The 16,458-nt window shown below is 40.3% G+C and overlaps 1 protein-coding gene across 1 annotated transcript in view; it reads left to right on the top strand.

The window, feature by feature from the left end:
• PCNX2 (pecanex 2) overlaps positions 1-16,458 on the top strand; it is a 138,929-nt gene that overhangs the window by 108,198 nt on the left and 14,273 nt on the right. Inside the window, exons 25-28 of the mRNA XM_088534837.1 lie at positions 880-1,095; positions 9,387-9,640; positions 13,246-13,479; positions 15,563-15,666. Of these exons, the coding sequence (XP_088390963.1) occupies positions 880-1,095; positions 9,387-9,640; positions 13,246-13,479; positions 15,563-15,666 (808 nt within the window). The remainder of the gene's footprint in view (positions 1-879; positions 1,096-9,386; positions 9,641-13,245; positions 13,480-15,562; positions 15,667-16,458) is intronic.

Raw genomic sequence — 16,458 nt, 5'->3', positions numbered from 1 at the left:
GAGCCTCGAAATGAGAGTGTTTTTTGACAAGCCAGTGGACATGGAGAGCAGGTGGTAGCCAACTTGGTGCTGTTCATCACCCTTCCAGGAGAAACTGTTATCAACCCTTCATGCCAAATCCTGGTCCCAGTAAGAGAAGCCAAGATTTCATATCTGTATTCCCTTAATGTTCAGCAGCTGATTTTATTTTACCACCAAGGTGCCAGGGTTTTCATTGTGGAGGTAGAAGCTTAGCCTCTAATTAATGTTGTTACATTGCATTTTTATCCGTCCTTTTTGGAAGGGTGAATTAAATTGGCATCACAAAAAAATATACCTTTAGCAGAAATGAGTATAATGCAAGATGTCCAAGATGACAAGAGAGATATGACCAGTTCAAGTCATATAATTTTCTTTCATTATTCATCATTTTAAGGCAGTGAATTCAATGTTTTGCAAGTTCAGTCTGTATTTGGATAGCAATAATCCTTATCATTATTACGTATGCCAGTGATTATTTAATTGTATTTTAAAATCCATTGCTAAAACAAAACATTTTGTGCGTGTGTGTGTGTGCATGCGTGTGTGCTTAAAAGCTTCCTTTTCTAACTAATTTAAATTTTCACCCAGTATCCCCCAAAAGCTGAGTGTGTCTGTATGTGTGTACACATCTGAGTGTGTCTGTGTGTGTGCATGCCGGGGCTGGATGCACAAAGGCCACAGTGATGAGGGGCTGTGTGGTCAAGTGCCTCCCGCTGTTCTTGTGTGGTGGACCGTTTGGTAGGGGAAACCGGAGGAAGAGGCTTCATGCAAGAGTAAAGAAGAGCATAGGATTCATTCACAATGGCTTAGTTTATAATAAATGTAATTTTTCACAAATATGTGCTGCTCTGGTTGTAGGAAATGATGATAATAATCTCAACTCCATTTTTTATGAGCATTTGACAAGATCTCTGCAGGAGTCTCTTTGTGGAGATTTGATACTGGGCCGCTGGGGAAACTACAACACAGGAGACTGTTTTATTCTGACATCGGACTATTTAAATGCCTTTGTGCACTTGATCGAAATTGGAAATGGCCTTGTCACCTTCCAGCTCAGAGGGCTGGAATTTCGAGGTAAGGATCTGCATCTCTGATGATTCTAACAAGAGAAGAACCACCACAAATTGCCTGGCTCCCTTAACCTATTACAACTCTTTAGAGGGGCATAGAGTTTAAAGACCTCTTTCTCTGTATCTCTCTAGATATCTGTTTATCTGTCTAAAAGCTCTGTATTTCTTTGTATCAGAATTTGAATGACAGTGCTGTGAAACCCTAACGTTTAGAAATGAGTACTCGTGTTCTTATCATAAGACTTTCAGAAAGAAAGAATACAGAGTTGTTTTCTTGGATCATAGGTCTTATAGATTATGCTTGGTCATTTTTTTTTCCTTCAGTAAAATGAAGACTAAAATTCCTCTGAAAATTGTTCAACCTTCAAAAACTTGCCATGAAAAAAGCACCAAATATCATGAGACAGCCCACTGAAAATCCTGTGAGTTAGGTTATGCAAGACGCTACTGCTGAGCTTGGGCAGTAGAAGAGGGGGACCTGAGACGTGTTTAAGTGCAGACACTAGGCTACAGTTAGGACTTTGCTTGTGTCATACAATGGAAACCTGCTAGAAAGCATCACCCTGCTCACTCACTGTAAGGAGGGAAAGCAGGGGGAGACCTGATTCTTGGACGAGTGTTTCATATTTCTTTTATTTAGGAAGGGCCAGCTCCTAGTAGAAGACACCTATTCAGTGTTTGTGGCATATGCCTTTCTGAGTTCCCAACTTGACTCCTACTTTAATTTCAAAAATGCAGTTTTAATTGAGGGCCCTAAAAAGTCTGCAGTCCTTTAAGTAGGAAGTCTGTTTGCTTGGGAAATGAGTCAATCGTAACAATATTCTCTGTATCTGGGACTGGCTTTCTGTTTATGAGTAAACCGGAAGCCGTATTTGCATTGTGGAGCTCTGAATTTTGCTGTGAATGTTTGTGACTGCTGTAGCTGAAAAGCAGGGCCGATGATTCTGCCGTAACACTGCCTAAAGCAAAGGTCAGAGAGTCTCCTGAATTGAAGTTTACTGGGGAGAGGAGTCATTGCTTCCCCTGTTTGCAGTCTAAGCTAATTAACAGTTGGCGTTAGATCTGACTTTGATCCAGATTCCCTTCTAACTGCAGTTAATAGATGCACTTGGCCCAGCTTTAACTGAAAAAGATGTTTGTAGCCAGGGAGAGAATACGTCGCGTGCTCTGGAAGAAGCTGGTCAGCAAAGCAGGGTTCCCCTTAGCTCATTTAAGCCCCGTTCAAGCTAAGCCATTTAAGCCCCGCTGAAGCTACGCGCGCTGCCTGAACGGGCCCGTCGCTCTCCGCCTGCACGGCCCGGGGAGGAGAGGCCTCCAGCGCGTCCTCCGTGCTGGGCACAAGGCAGGGGGAGGCCCTGCACCCGCCAGCGGCAGCAAGAGCAGCGCAGAGCGGGGGGCTCCAGCGAGAGGGGAACCCCGAGGCACCCACAGAGTGCGGGGGGACACTCAGTTCCTTTGGGAACGTAACTATGCACAGTGTTAAACTGTGTGCCAGAAGAAATGTGTAACATACCCTTTAATTCGAAGGGAGAGACAGGGGAAAACCCATAATCAGGGAAGGGCTGGAAAGAATGTCAAAATACATAGGTCCTGTGGGTTTCCTGTCCAACAAGGAAGACTTTACATATTTTCCTGTTTAGTCTGTGCCTCAACAAAATGTCTTTTGGAGGATATCCAGTTAGGCATAGCCTGTGTGGAAATCATTTATGGATGGTGGTGGTGATATCTTGAGGTGCAGTTACTCGCTCCCCATGTTCTTCAATCATATAATTAGCATCGAAATCTCTGTTGTGATTTTTGTTCCCGAGCGTTGCACGTACGATGTTCATGCTTCCCTTGGAACGTCATGAATAGCTGAATCAAGGAGAGGAGCACAGAGCGGACACAGATGTGCCTGTACACAGTGGAAGGCAGCTGTGATGGCATCGCCCATGGGGCTTTCTCTGTATTAGCTAGTTTATTTCCCATGCAAAACGGTGTATGAACACAGCCAGGCTGAAGTATACACTTTAGGAGCAGAAATCATCTCTAAGAAATAAGAATAGATGTCTAAGAGTAAGAATTTCTGCAGTGTACGTGCACTTGTAAAGTTTTATTGCAATAGAGAGAGCATTACCACTATAAGAAATGTTTGTTGGTGTTTCATTGCTCTGTGACACTAGCAAGAATCATTCTTTTAAAAGAGTGGTTACAATCTTGGCTTTCTGCTTCCAACAAACACTTCCTGCTGTTGGAAAACAGAAGTGCCCATCTACATGTCATTTCTGAGAGAGACCACAGTTGAATACGTTCTGTGTATGCAGCAAACTGTCAAAAAGGTATTGACAAATTAAAAGCAGTTCAGAGAAAAGCAGTCATTTTAAAGCACATCTCTTCTGAGAGAAGGTTCAAAGAACTGAATGTGCCTTGGTTGAGTGGGAAAGAGCAAAGGCTGAGAGAGAAGCAGCTTAAAAAGATACGCACATGAACAGAAAGGTTGCAGAGGGTTTTTAATTGGAAAGAATGGCATAAAACAGGAAAGAGGATACTTCGGGCTGAATGTGGGAAATCTGAAGTGGTGGAAACTTTTAGGAGTAAAGTAGTAATGTTCCAGCAGTGGATGCCTTCTATGAATTTCAAATAGACCTTCAAATAGACATTTTAGTTTCTCTAATGTAGGTTAAAATAAGTATTTGTTGTATTTTTTCCTCCTTTCCTCCCTTACCCATTTTGTATGTCTATATGGGAGTATTATAGAAGAGTTCTGCAATGAAAGAAAATGTTAGATGTCTAGCAGCTTTTTTATTGAGAAAAGGCCTACTTCAAAAGCCATGTTGCATTTTCCATTGCATCTCAGGAAGAGTGACATGCGGGATTCCCAAGGATTTCTTAGGTGAAAGTTTAACAGCCAAGATCCTTAGGCAATGCTTCCTTTGCTGTGGGTTCCATAACGTGTCTGTGCAGACAAAGAAGAGGAAAGATTTCTGAGAGGAGATGATGACTGCTGCAAGACCAATCGATCTAGTTAGCAAAAATGCAGAATATTTTTGAGGCATGAAAGCACCCAAAAAAACAATCCACAGTTCTGTGGGTTTAGTGTTTGAGGTATCAATAATGTTTTGAGTTTTGTTTTCAAGTTGTTTCAAGTTATTGAGACTATTATAGCCTACAAATTACGTAAGCCAAATTTCGTATGGAAAAGAGCAGAAAGCGCTTCCTCTGGTTGATAGCTTGCTACCTCTTACTCTGCCCTCCTGAGCAGAAAAGAAACAGGTCAGGTGAGGAGGAGCCTTATCTGTCTGAATTTGGAAAGCTCAGATTTGCAGAAGAGTTTGGTGGAGCTGAGTTAGATGTTTTCAGAGTATAACACATTTATTTATGAAGTATTTGCATTTACCAAAAATATGGTGTATGGGCAAGCACTTTTGAGGAGCCCCTTGTGAAGAGGCTGGTGCATTGCTTATGAAAGGAGGTAGTATCTTATGTTTCACTCCGTCTTCACAGCTCCAGGTATCCACAGGCAGCACTATCTTGCAGATTTATACCTACTTAAATCCCCTAGTCCAAAGCTGGTGGTTAGGGTCATACAGTTCAGAGCGTGAAATGCCCGGTGTGGGAGAGTGCTTTATGATGTGTGCGTGATGAGTGCATACTAAGAGCCCTTTCTAAGCACATATATACCCTAACTACTTATGTCAGCAGTCTTGAGTGCCCAAAGCATCCCTACCTTCAGCCATAATGATCTATCTCCATTCTCTCTGTGTTAAGCTTGAGTGTTTTATGAAAATTAAAACTGCTCTGGAAGTGTGTTGTTTTGTCACAGAATTTTATGTCTGGCCCTTGAAAACTGAACAGTGTTTTTCCTGCCACTCACTGAGTTTCCAAAATTCAGTTCAGAAGTATCCTTTGATTTCAGCCATTAATTTTAGAAGCCTGGGTGGTCATTAAGTTAGGTATATTTTTATGTCTCCTCTTGAAGTGAGATTATGGTTTTCAGTTTCAATTTTCTGATTCCCATTTAGGTCAGATCATTCTGGCAGAGTACCAGTACATCCTGATGTGTCAGGAAAATAGAGAGAGGTCTGAGCTCTCACACTGGTTTTCTCCTGAGCTTCCATCGACTGACCTTGCTTTGTGAGCTGGCACAAGTTTTGCATTGATAGGTTTTTGACAACCATCCAGTGTCAGATATCTTAGAAATGGATCAGTCTTCTCTGTGCTAGCAAGGTTCACAGTGAATGACTAATGCTGAATGAAGTGGGGAGCTTATTTTCTTTCTAGTGCAGAAAGAAATGTAAAAAGAATGCTTTTCCTTTAGATTTTAAAATCAGTGATTATCAGTGAAGTCATCGTCCTGCTTTTTAATATTTAATGGCATTAAACTTAACCATATCACGTAACTCAATGCACATTCTGCTCCCTTGTTCCTTGTTTTTATGAATAATTCTCTTAGAATTGCTTAAGCTTGATGATATCTGGGGAAGTAGTATAAAAATTGACATTTTAGTCATGAGTTTACAGCATATATACAAAACTGCAGGATTATCATTCTGTAAAATATGTACACAAATGCTTAACCTTATTCACTGCGACTTGTCCCTTTTGGCTTAATTTGTAAAACTGAGCAAATGTTTTTGGTCCTTGTGATATTAATGTCTAGAGTAATAGACCGAAAAGAAGATTGATGAAGGAGTTTGTAACATGAAATTTCTGAGTAACGTGAGAAGTTACGACATTGAAGCCCAGCCAGTGTATTATGGCCTGGAGGGTGGCTCAGTGTGGTTCAGCTAAAGATGTGAGAAAATTACTGGCACTCTTTCTAGAACTGAATGCAAGAAATGGGAGGGAACTAACATGTACTTGAGCATCAGACTTGAGCTCTTTGTCTTTGCAAACTTGAATCCTCTTATTAGGTTCTTCTGGAAATATTAATCAGCAGATGAGCTGAGGACTGAAGGTACAAAACAGGGATTTCGTTTTTTGACAGAACACTGGCCATTGCTCAGAGCATTGGTGCCTTGACACTAAGCAGAGACACCACAAAGGATCTGCAGGCAGCCAAGAACCCAAATCCCCAGGGTGATAATAGTCGAGTCCATCCAGCAGCTTTTGTTAAGCACGCACATGTTTGCCAGATGTTGACTGTGCACAGCCCTGATTTCATTCCTTGAAATAATTTTGCAAAATGACCACATGAGCTCCTTGGTTTGCTCTCAGAGCTTTTGTATTAATCTGGTCCTAGTTAGAATGTCTTTTACTCCCCAGGTTCAATATTGATGCTGTATAACTGGAGTATAATCTTAGTCTTAATTGTGAGAAATGTTGAATTAGGTGAGAATGCAAATAATTGTTATGTCTTCATCAACTGTTTGTTATGCCTGTGGTGACAGCTTCCAGGTGTCTCTGCCCAAGGATCTCTTGAATTCACTTATTACGTACCTTGCTAGCTTCTTCAAGGTCTGTATTTTACAAAATACTTGTTTTAAGGAAAATGAATAATGACTGCGTTCTTAGAAACAATACAGATATTAATATAGGTAATACAGAGAGTGCATAGAAGTCGGACGAGTGAAATGTTGTATTTCAATGCAAAATCAAAAATGAGTGTAAGAATAGGAATATGTAAACTGAGCAAACCCCATCTTTAATTCTATTAGTTAAAAGGGCATAAGTGGCAGCTCTTTTAGACTTGTGTTTTTCAACAAAAGGAGCATCGATCCACTTAAAAATGTTTGTCAATGCTAAATTTACTAGCTGGAAAGAAGATTTATCTTCTCCTAGATTCAGTTTAATACTGTGAGATCTTTAACCTTTCAAATAACAAGCACAACAGCAGTAGCACCACCATGCAATGGTTATTTTACGATTTTCAGTATCCAGCCCTACATAAGCTATGTACAAAGGAATATGTACAAAGCCTTTCCCTGCTTCACTTTGAGTACGATGTCTTTTGACTTAGCTTCAGAAAAGCATCCACTGACCCAGAGAAGTTGCTGGGTTTTTTTTGCTGTTGAGCAGTAAGTGTTAATTCATGTAGAAATCTGAGCAATATGAAGCAGAAGCAGTCCAGTTCATGTTCAGTTCTCGTGGATATGTCAGCTTGATAGGTCATGCCTTGTATTTTATGGGAGTCTTGAGGGGGAAAAAATATTTTTAGGTTACTTGAAAACATTTAATAATTTGTTATATTGTGTTTCCCTGCTCTCCAAGAAGGAATAGATGTCAGTCTGTGAGCAACACTGGTTACACAGAGTAAACAGAAAACTGAACAGAGAACAGTGCAAGTAATCGATCTTTCCCCCCGCCACCTCTCAGGGCTACAATCCCTTTTTTTTTTTCCCTCAAACATTTCCATCAGATTTTTTTTCTTCTTTCTTTTGTGTATTTTCTTGCTAGATAAATTTCAGCAGGCATATGGAGGAGGACAACTTCATACCCAGTAGTTTAAAATATTTTGTTGTATTTTGTAATGGTTTTCTTAATGTGAGAAGGGGAATACTATGGGTGCTACTTCCGTCAGGAAGAGTGAAGGGCCCTCAGTTTGTTATTACAAGTTGACCCATACAGTTGTGACTGACTGGGATAGTCCACCCAGGAGACAGAGATGGTCCTGACACTCCAAAAAAAAAAAAAAAAAAAAGGCATTCCCTTCTTGTTCCATACTGTCTTCTGGGATGCTGGCACATTTTGAGGGGGACTGGGCCTGCTGTTATTTTCTTTCTCAGTCTCCTGTGATGAGTGTAGCCAGATTGTTCTCTCATTTGCACCTGCACAAATGATCAAGTCTGTTGATCCTGGCAGGAGGTTTTATAGATGTTGATTAATTTATGTAACGTACAGCAATCAAATTCTCAGGGAGGGAAACTCGAAGGTGTTTTAAATCATGTGCTGTTTTTTTTTTTAAAAAAAAAATGACTGCAAAAGCACAGAATGTTTGAGCGTTCTTCAGTGTATTTCCTGGTGGGCAGAATTCAAGGTGCACGTCACACCTTCCTCCACAACGACAGGCAGGTTGCACCGGGGATGCAAACACAGATCCCTTGGTGAGGAAGCCACTTGTGGGGGTGGTGTCACTGTTGAGGGACATTAAAGGAGCAGACGAGGGCCTGCTGGTAAATACTGTGACTTTGCTTTCATGACAGCACTGTCCCCCTGCAAGCATCTGCCAGTGCCAGCTAAGGCTTCAGCCATCCTCATCCCCAGCTCGCCAGAAACAGCAGCGCTGGCTCTGGCAGCCTCCTCTCCCGTTGGGATCATTTGGATGCTGCCTGAGCCGGCTCTCTCACGGGATAAGACTTGCCCCTTGGCGGAATGCCCATACAAGACATATGTGCAGCTTGCCTCATAGTAAATAGCCTTGAAAGAAGGTTTTTGCAGAAATTCAGTGGCGGATAACTTTTGCAACAGTCCATGGAGAGCAAGTTTTAAAGATATCTATGCATCAAGCACACGCAAGCCATGTACTTTGAGAACTCTGTGGGGAGCTCAGGGGTGTCCACGCTGGTTATGATTTGTAGGGCCCTAAATAGTTCTGACATTACATTCATGGATTTTTAAATCCAGAAAGGCTGAGGTTGATCACCTAGTGTGTGTAGCACCTGCCAGAAGCACAGAGTCTGCAGAGCAGATACAATATATCTGCCTCATAACTTCCTTTCAAGTTAACATTTCTTTTTCAGAAAGATTTACTCCATTTTGATCTAGAGCCCCTGTAACAGGCTAATTAGAAAGCTGTTCTGTCCTCTTGATATACTACTGCGATTGCCGTTCACTGGAAACGTTTGATCTGGAGTAGCTCTGGTTCCACTGGGGAAGAGAAGAACCAGTTGGATGTTATTTTTGGAATGTGTTTTCTAGGAAAGCTTGCTGAAGCCCACATTTTGTGAGTGCTCTCACGCACTGTAAATTCTTTGTTTGCATCCTGTATGTTACTTGAAGAAGCAGACTGGGATTTGGAGCAATTGGCTTAATATGCCTGACAGAGAGAAAATCTTCAGCGTAGCTTCCTGGTGAGCCTTTATTTAGGCAGAAGCCGTGGTCCATAGTAGAGCTCAGCTCAGAATAGGGTGCCTAGAATGTGAGAGTGGGCTCTTTTGGCTGTTGTAGCTGATAGTAAATAAATAATGTACCGCTACAGCTCTTTATTTGCTGCTGCACATGGATCATTGGCACATCTAATTTGTTGCTGCAGCTCCTTTTATTAGATTTTTGCTAAGTGGTTGGAGGCTTCAGTCCTTCCGTTCTAGTGTGGAAGGAGGCCTTTGTTTCCTCCTCCCCCCATAACTGCCAGCACGTTCTCTCTTTCTCGCTGCCAAGGGACATATTGCCAGCAGAGAGAAGTGGAAGCTATAACAGAAGGAGATGAAGACAACGAAGGCTGCTGCTGCTGTAAGCCTGGACACTTGCCTCACTTGTTATCATGCAATGCAGCCTTTAACCTCCGATGGCTGACATGGGAAATAACTCGGACCCAGTACATCCTGGAAGGATACAGCATCATTGATAACAACGCCGCGACGATGCTGCAAGTGTTTGACCTGCGGAGAATACTTATCAGATACTATATCAAGGTAAATTCTTTGGTAAAGTGGAATTCGCTCCTGGGCCGCTTTGTCAAGAAGAAAGAATGCTGGCTTTCTCATAGAAGCAGTCTTAAATAACTGTCCTTATAGCTGTTCATTTGCACTCTAGGCAGTCAAATTGACTTGAACTTAGAAAGCGATATCTCGTATCTCCATTTGCTATATTTTTTATTCTGACCGCTCACATCTCCAGTTGCTACAGAAAATTGCAGGTTGGCTTAAGCAGACATCAAGGAGGTGAGTTAACATCCTGTATGTAACATCATAAGCGTTCCTACATAGCAGAGATTCACTAATGGTTTGTTGTTTTCTTCTTGACTTGACTTGAATAGTGTTTTGTTTGGCAAACAAGATCAACTAGCATAAAGATTTTGGAAACTCTCTGAAGAGCTGTTTCTCAGATGTACTTTTTAGTAGTTCAGTCCCCCTTCTTACAAGCTGTTTTAGATATACATGATGACACATCTGAAGTTATTTCATTCCATTGATTAAACAACAATTCATTTGCACCACTTCTGTAGCTACATTGAGGTCACACTGCCACACAGATGATCGTTTGTCAGAACAGTTGAGCCTTACAGTGTAGCAAGACATCTTCATCTCCTGCTTAAACCCACTCCAGTCCAGCAAATGAAGAAATTGCTGTTCTTTATTGCCTTCTATTGAAGAAGCAAAACCCAAATTTATGCCTTTGCTACTACCAATTCGCACAGCAACGGCCGTCTCTAACTGAAGCAATTCTTACCTAGGAAATCATCGAATTCTGTCCACCCTAGAGAGTTCCATTGTAAATTTATTGCAAATGAACAAGTGCAACAGAAACAAGATTATTGCCTCACAAAGATATTGTGATCATTCAATCAGTTACTTTCATAAAACGGACGCTGGAATTTCTTAAATGATTCTGCATACAGTAAAGGTTGAGGCTTTGTAACCAGACTGGTTTGATAAATGAATTGGAAAAAAACTGCAAGTGAGCATGCAGCTTTCATTTCAAAAGTGGGCATTGTGCAGGTAAACTAAAGATTTTTTTTAAACGATATCATACAAAAGTACCTTGTTTAAGCTGAATCGAATATGTTCCCACAATTACTTTACTATAAAATTAAATCTGAACATAAGCTGGTGGAATTTTATATAAGACTCAACTTTTGATGACAAAGGAGACTGCAACCTAAGCTGAGCGAAGAGAGGGCACATTTGGGAGATTGCTTCCTTAGAATGACAGTCCCAAATGGGAAATAAATTGAGATTTTTTTTTTCCCCTTCTTCTCTTCAAGTGATTGGTTTCTTCCCTGAACAGGAGCTTTGATAGGATTTGGTGAAGTTCTTAGTGCAACCTAGGAAGGTGAGAAGATTGCATTGCATATCAGATGAGATTTCATCCTGTTAACTCACCTACTGCTAGAACTTATCTCTGGATAAACAATATCAGAAACAGAGGTGAGAATTCACTCCTTCCCCAGTCTCTTTCCTGCTAGAGAACCCTGAGCTGCAAAGACCACAGACACCTTCACGGTGAAGATCTTAAAGCTCTTTTTAATGGAGAAGGAAGGTATTGTAGAAAGAACTCCAGTTAATGCAGCGTTCAGGTCACAGAAATCATGAACTCTGAAACTCTTAGGCTTTAAGTTTCAACAGCACCTGCACTTCCATTTATACTGAGTGTTTGAAGCTTATTCTGTTCTAGTTTATTCCCTATAGCTTACCAGACTGTAAATATTTACTATACCATTTCTGAATTGCCATATAACTAAGAGTATATCGTGCACAAAACATATTCAGGAAGTGTTAGTAAAACCACAGTGCAATGAGGTAATGGAAGTTTTAGCTACTCCTGTGTCTGATTGCAAGCCTGAGATACATTTATATATATACTTATTTTTTTTTCCTGCTGAATCTGCTTCTATGTAAACACATGTGAGTGATACAAAAAGCAAACTATATTTTGATGATCAACAAGAAGAATGTGTGCTTTGTTTCAGTTCTCCTGTGCTTTGTCAATAATTATCATGCATGTCTTTTAAACAGTGAGTTGCACTGAACTTCTTGTGCTTAATACATTAATTTCATTTGCAGTTTCATTGGCAGCTTAGGATGCCTTTATTTCTTCTTACAAAAAGATTTTTATTCTTCTCAAATAAAGTGGGTCAGCTCCCGTAGCCCTTCTGCATATATTTTGAAACCATTTCCTGCCCAACTACTGAGAGATGTTTCCCTAGTGCCTCCTCCATCTCTTCTCAATATATTCTTGTTTAAACATCTTTTAGTATTCAAGAAGTCTGCATTTACTGTGTGCTGTGTTTCCAGCTCCTGTTGTTTCTGCCTGAGTCTTTAAAAAAGAGTGTCTTGTTCTCCACAAGGGTCCATCCCCAGTTGCTCTCTGTCTGTCTTGTCTTTATCCTCTGGAGTTTAATTTTCCTTTTGCTCATATGTTTTTGTGTAATTGAAAGGATAAGCCATGGATGGCATGTGGGATTTTAAAAAGGGCTGGTTAGTGCTTCTATCCTTTTTAAACAATCAGATTATCATTTTATACATTTATTTGCTTAATGATATTTCTGTTGCATGAAACCACGTTATCTTCAGCCATATTCACTGGCTGTTTGCTTTGGAATCCAGTTCTAAATCAATATCCTTTAATACAAGATCATAGTTATCAAATGTTATAATGGAACTTCCCACCTGCTGCCACTTCCCTTTGCAACACTGGAACAGCTCCTTAAACTTGTTTCTCTTTTGAAAATACACTCTAAGTTTAGTGCTGACCGTTTTGTCTGATTATTTTTATGGTTAGAAGAGCTCGAGCTCAGAAACCCAGGCACAGACATGACGCTCGCTGTTTTCTAATGTTTCTGTATTTGGTATAGAAAGAAAGCATCTTCCGTGCTTTGAAAACAGAGTCGGATACCTCAGCTATCAGCTTCCTAGCCTTAAGTACCATAGATACTCTAGTCTTCTTTACTGGTTTCTTTGACAAATAACGTCAAAAATATGGTACTAAATGTGGTACTAAATGCAGAGAGAAAACAGCAGTTAAAAATGTTTTGTTCGGAGTTGTCTTCACACTAGCATCTTCTTCCCCATATAGTTAAATCATAATGGGAACAGTTTTGTTAGAGACTTGGGAAAGCTTTATCGCCAGAAAACAGGAAGACAGCATAGATTGATTGATTGATTGATTGATTGATTTTTGCCAGTGTAACCACTGATGGTTATTTTTTCAAAACGTGCCTGGACTTTAATCATCCTTGTAGGTTTTAGAGCTCCAGTTATGCTCTCTAGTTAACACATCTAGGTGCTGGACCACTCTGTTCTTATCATTTTCTAGTGGCTTGTATTTTCCTATGGGGCAGCAATGTTTTAAAAAGTAAGATTTTCATCTTTTTCTGTTGTCTGATATTTAGATATTAATGATTTTTCTTGTTCTAACTGAACAGTCATATGAATCAACGATGCCAAGCACCAAAGACAGGAAAAATATGTACCATTTTGGGTAGTTCATATCATCTTATTTGACATGTTCTCTTCTGTGTAAATTATTTTGTTTTAATCAGAGTACAGTGGCTAACACATGCACATTTTATCAACAGAGTATAATATACTTTACAGCAAGTTCTCCCAAAATCCTTCACTGGATCAAAGATGAATCCATCCAAAAGATACTGCAGCCTTATGCAAAATGGCATTATATTGAACGTGACCTTGCAATGTTCAATATTAACATAGATGAAGATTATGTTCCCTGTCTCCAAGGCATAACAAGAGCTAGTTTCTGCAGTGTATACCTGGACTGGATACAATATTGTGCTGCAAAAAGGGCAGAGGTAAGCTTTTGATCTCTTATTAGCTATATTTTAATCCCTGGGATAGAAGTTAAGTAAGTGGTGCATTGCTACACCTTTGGTTGCTCTGAATTAACACAAGAAGTCTATTTTATTTAAGCTGTGAAGTGTAAAACAATTGGAAAATGTGTGTTTTATACACAGGGAAAAAAATATAGAGATTATGGTTGCTTTCATGAGGATGTTTTGAACACAGAGCCATTTGAGCCCGCCTTCCAGCACCATTAATTTCATCATTTCTGGAAAGCACAGATACACCAAGTGTTTGCAAAAGTGCTGCTGGAGCAGGTTGTGTTTGGGAAATGTCACTGGAGCAATCGCTTCTTTAGCATTTGCCAATATTTGGGTGCTCATGCATAACATTCACCAACGTTTGTGTACCTTTTCCAAATACCAAAGCTTGGGTATAGCCTTCAACTCAAGGCAAGCACATAACGAACTATGGGTTAGCACAGGTCACCTCTTAAAGGTCGTAGTTGAGATGTGAACTGCAGCACGAAGCTGTGTGACAGCAGTACCTTGCAGCTGCAGAAGGTGCAGGGCAAGTTTACAGCTACACGTTTGCAGGGTTGAGCCACCGAGATCACTGGTGGTCAGAGACCAGCAGTGGCAATGTACTGAATTGTGGCTCTGGGGTGCTCTGCGTAGCACCGGGGGGGAGGACAGCTGCAAACAAGCAGATTCGTTGGTTCTAATTCTCTAATTATTGCTGACAACTGAAAGAAATGGCGAGTGTCTCCTCCCTGGATACTGTGTGCTGTTATTGGGCGTTTTTCCCTCTGGATCACTGACTTAACACCCCACTTGCTGCCATTTGCCTTATTTGGAGTAACGCCACTGAATCTTAATGTTTCTTCTCCATTCCTGTTCCTTCTAAAGTCTGTAAAACTGAATTCCCTTCCACCACTTCCTCCGCATAACCTTGCTTTGATTTTGTTTTCACTGAGTTGTCTCCTGAGCCTTCAACACCATCTCCTGCTGCTGGGAAGGTTTCGTCTCTGTCCTTGCACATCTCCATGTCTCAGCTCCCAAGTGCTGACACACAAAGAATTCCACCTTGCAAGGAAAATAACTGTTAAATGACACTTTCTCCCTTGTTTTGTGGCTCATGCTTTCAAATAGAATAATAGATTCACAGTTGGCCAAAGGACTTGAAACTCATCAAAATTACACTTGAAAGGACAGACCAATGCATATACTAGTGCACGTGTGAGCCCATATTTATATTTTTTTATGTCACATTCCTTTACCTCCACTTTTGTAATTCCTTAAAAATTAGATGTTAAATTAATGTAGCAGAGATGTAAAAAAAAAAAAAAAAACACTCACAGTACCCATAGCCCTGAAAATCAGCATGTTTTACAGAAGCAACTAAAATATGCATTATGATGGGCATTAGTTTTAGAATCAACGAGATCACCTGAAATAATCATCTGCACACTCCTGATGATTCACAAGCATGGGGAGTTGTTTCAGTTATTCCTCCTGCTTGACAGCAAATTGTTGTGTTTTTTTTTTTTTAATTTCTGTTAAAAATGGCACTCTGGAGCTAGTGAAGGTAAATGTAACACTTTGACAGTTAAAAAGTGAGATAATTGTCATCTAATTTAAGTATATATGGTTATTCACTAAAATTCAGTTCCCCTAAAGTTTTCTAAATAGACTGTTCTTCTGAAACATGTCTGGGGGTTTCATATACACCCTGTGCCCCATGGAAAGGGGGTGGGTGGCCTCCCATTGCATTGTGTCTCAACTACAAGGATTCTGCTCTGGTTTAGCAAGTCTTATGTGGAAAAAAAAGAAAAAAACAAACCAGCCCTTTGGATCTCACCATCTCATGTTGAAGTTTCAAGGCAGTGGGCAAATTAAGCTTGCCCTTTGCAGAAACTCTGTGATTGTCATCCTCTTGCTTTGTTTAATTACAAAGAATGTTTCCCTAGGTAAGTCCAGCGACACACAGATTTTACAAATGTTGCTGTTTTGTACATCTTCTATAGTGTTGCAGTGCTCTTAAAGGTAATGCTATTTGCCTCTCGAATGACATGCTATCCTCAAAACTTTGCAGCACCTGGACAGTGATGAGGATTCTCCTCTAGTGACGCTTTCCTTTGCCTTGTGTATCCTGGGTCGAAGAGCTTTGGGAACTGCATCTCACAATATGGCCATCAGGTAACTCTGTGAATCCTTTTCCTCACTTGAAAGATCTGTTCATCGTCTTTCACTTACTGTGGAATCTCAGCACAATGTTAGATCAAAGTGCGGTCTGTTTCCTCCAGAAAACAAACTGTTCTCTGCCATTCCTGCTCATCTTCTCGTCTGCGTATTAGTTCATATGGTAATTTTCATAATAACTAATGCCAGACTTCACTGCATATGGCAAAGCAGAATCTTGCACTGGACAAAATGTGTACATGTGGTTATTGCTTCTTTCAGTGGGGTGTGAGCTGGGTACTGAAATGCTGCTGTCCTCTAGAAGGAAAAGAAAATGCTAAGTAATCTGAGGGCCAGTTAGCTAAATAACAGCTGCCTAAGTGGTCAGTATTACTCAGGGCATTAGTCCATGTTCATAGCGCTACTTCACTCTTGCCTCAGGAAGGGAGAACTTTGCATCTTTTGAAACTGCAGCTTTGTGAGTTCTCTGTCTTATTCAGTCATTCAGTATGCTGCTTCCTTGAAAATCAAGTTAGCTAAAATATGCTTGATTAACTTGATTTCTGTATATGCTCTTCATCTTCCGTTTTCATTAGGGTTTCTGATTTTTTGGGATTTTACGAAGTACCTTTTAAGCTGTTCTAAATGTTCAGCCTTAAGCAATTAGAGGTACTTTGTAGAAGAAGCATTTTATAAATAATTTTTACCTTAATAACGTCTAACTTCTCACCTAATTTTAGATTTGTTTTAGAGATATTTGAACTCCCTGTCTTCCCAAGAGTATAATAACAAAAGAAATATTTAAGTATG

The sequence above is a fragment of the Tinamus guttatus genome, unplaced genomic scaffold (genome assembly GCF_059628265.1).
Source record: "Tinamus guttatus ecotype Peru unplaced genomic scaffold, ASM5962826v1 Tinamus_guttatus_pri_ptg000601l, whole genome shotgun sequence".
Taxonomy (NCBI): domain Eukaryota; kingdom Metazoa; phylum Chordata; class Aves; order Tinamiformes; family Tinamidae; genus Tinamus; species Tinamus guttatus.
Note: the sequence above shows the minus strand (reverse complement) of the source record. Positions and strands in the feature narration are given on the sequence as shown.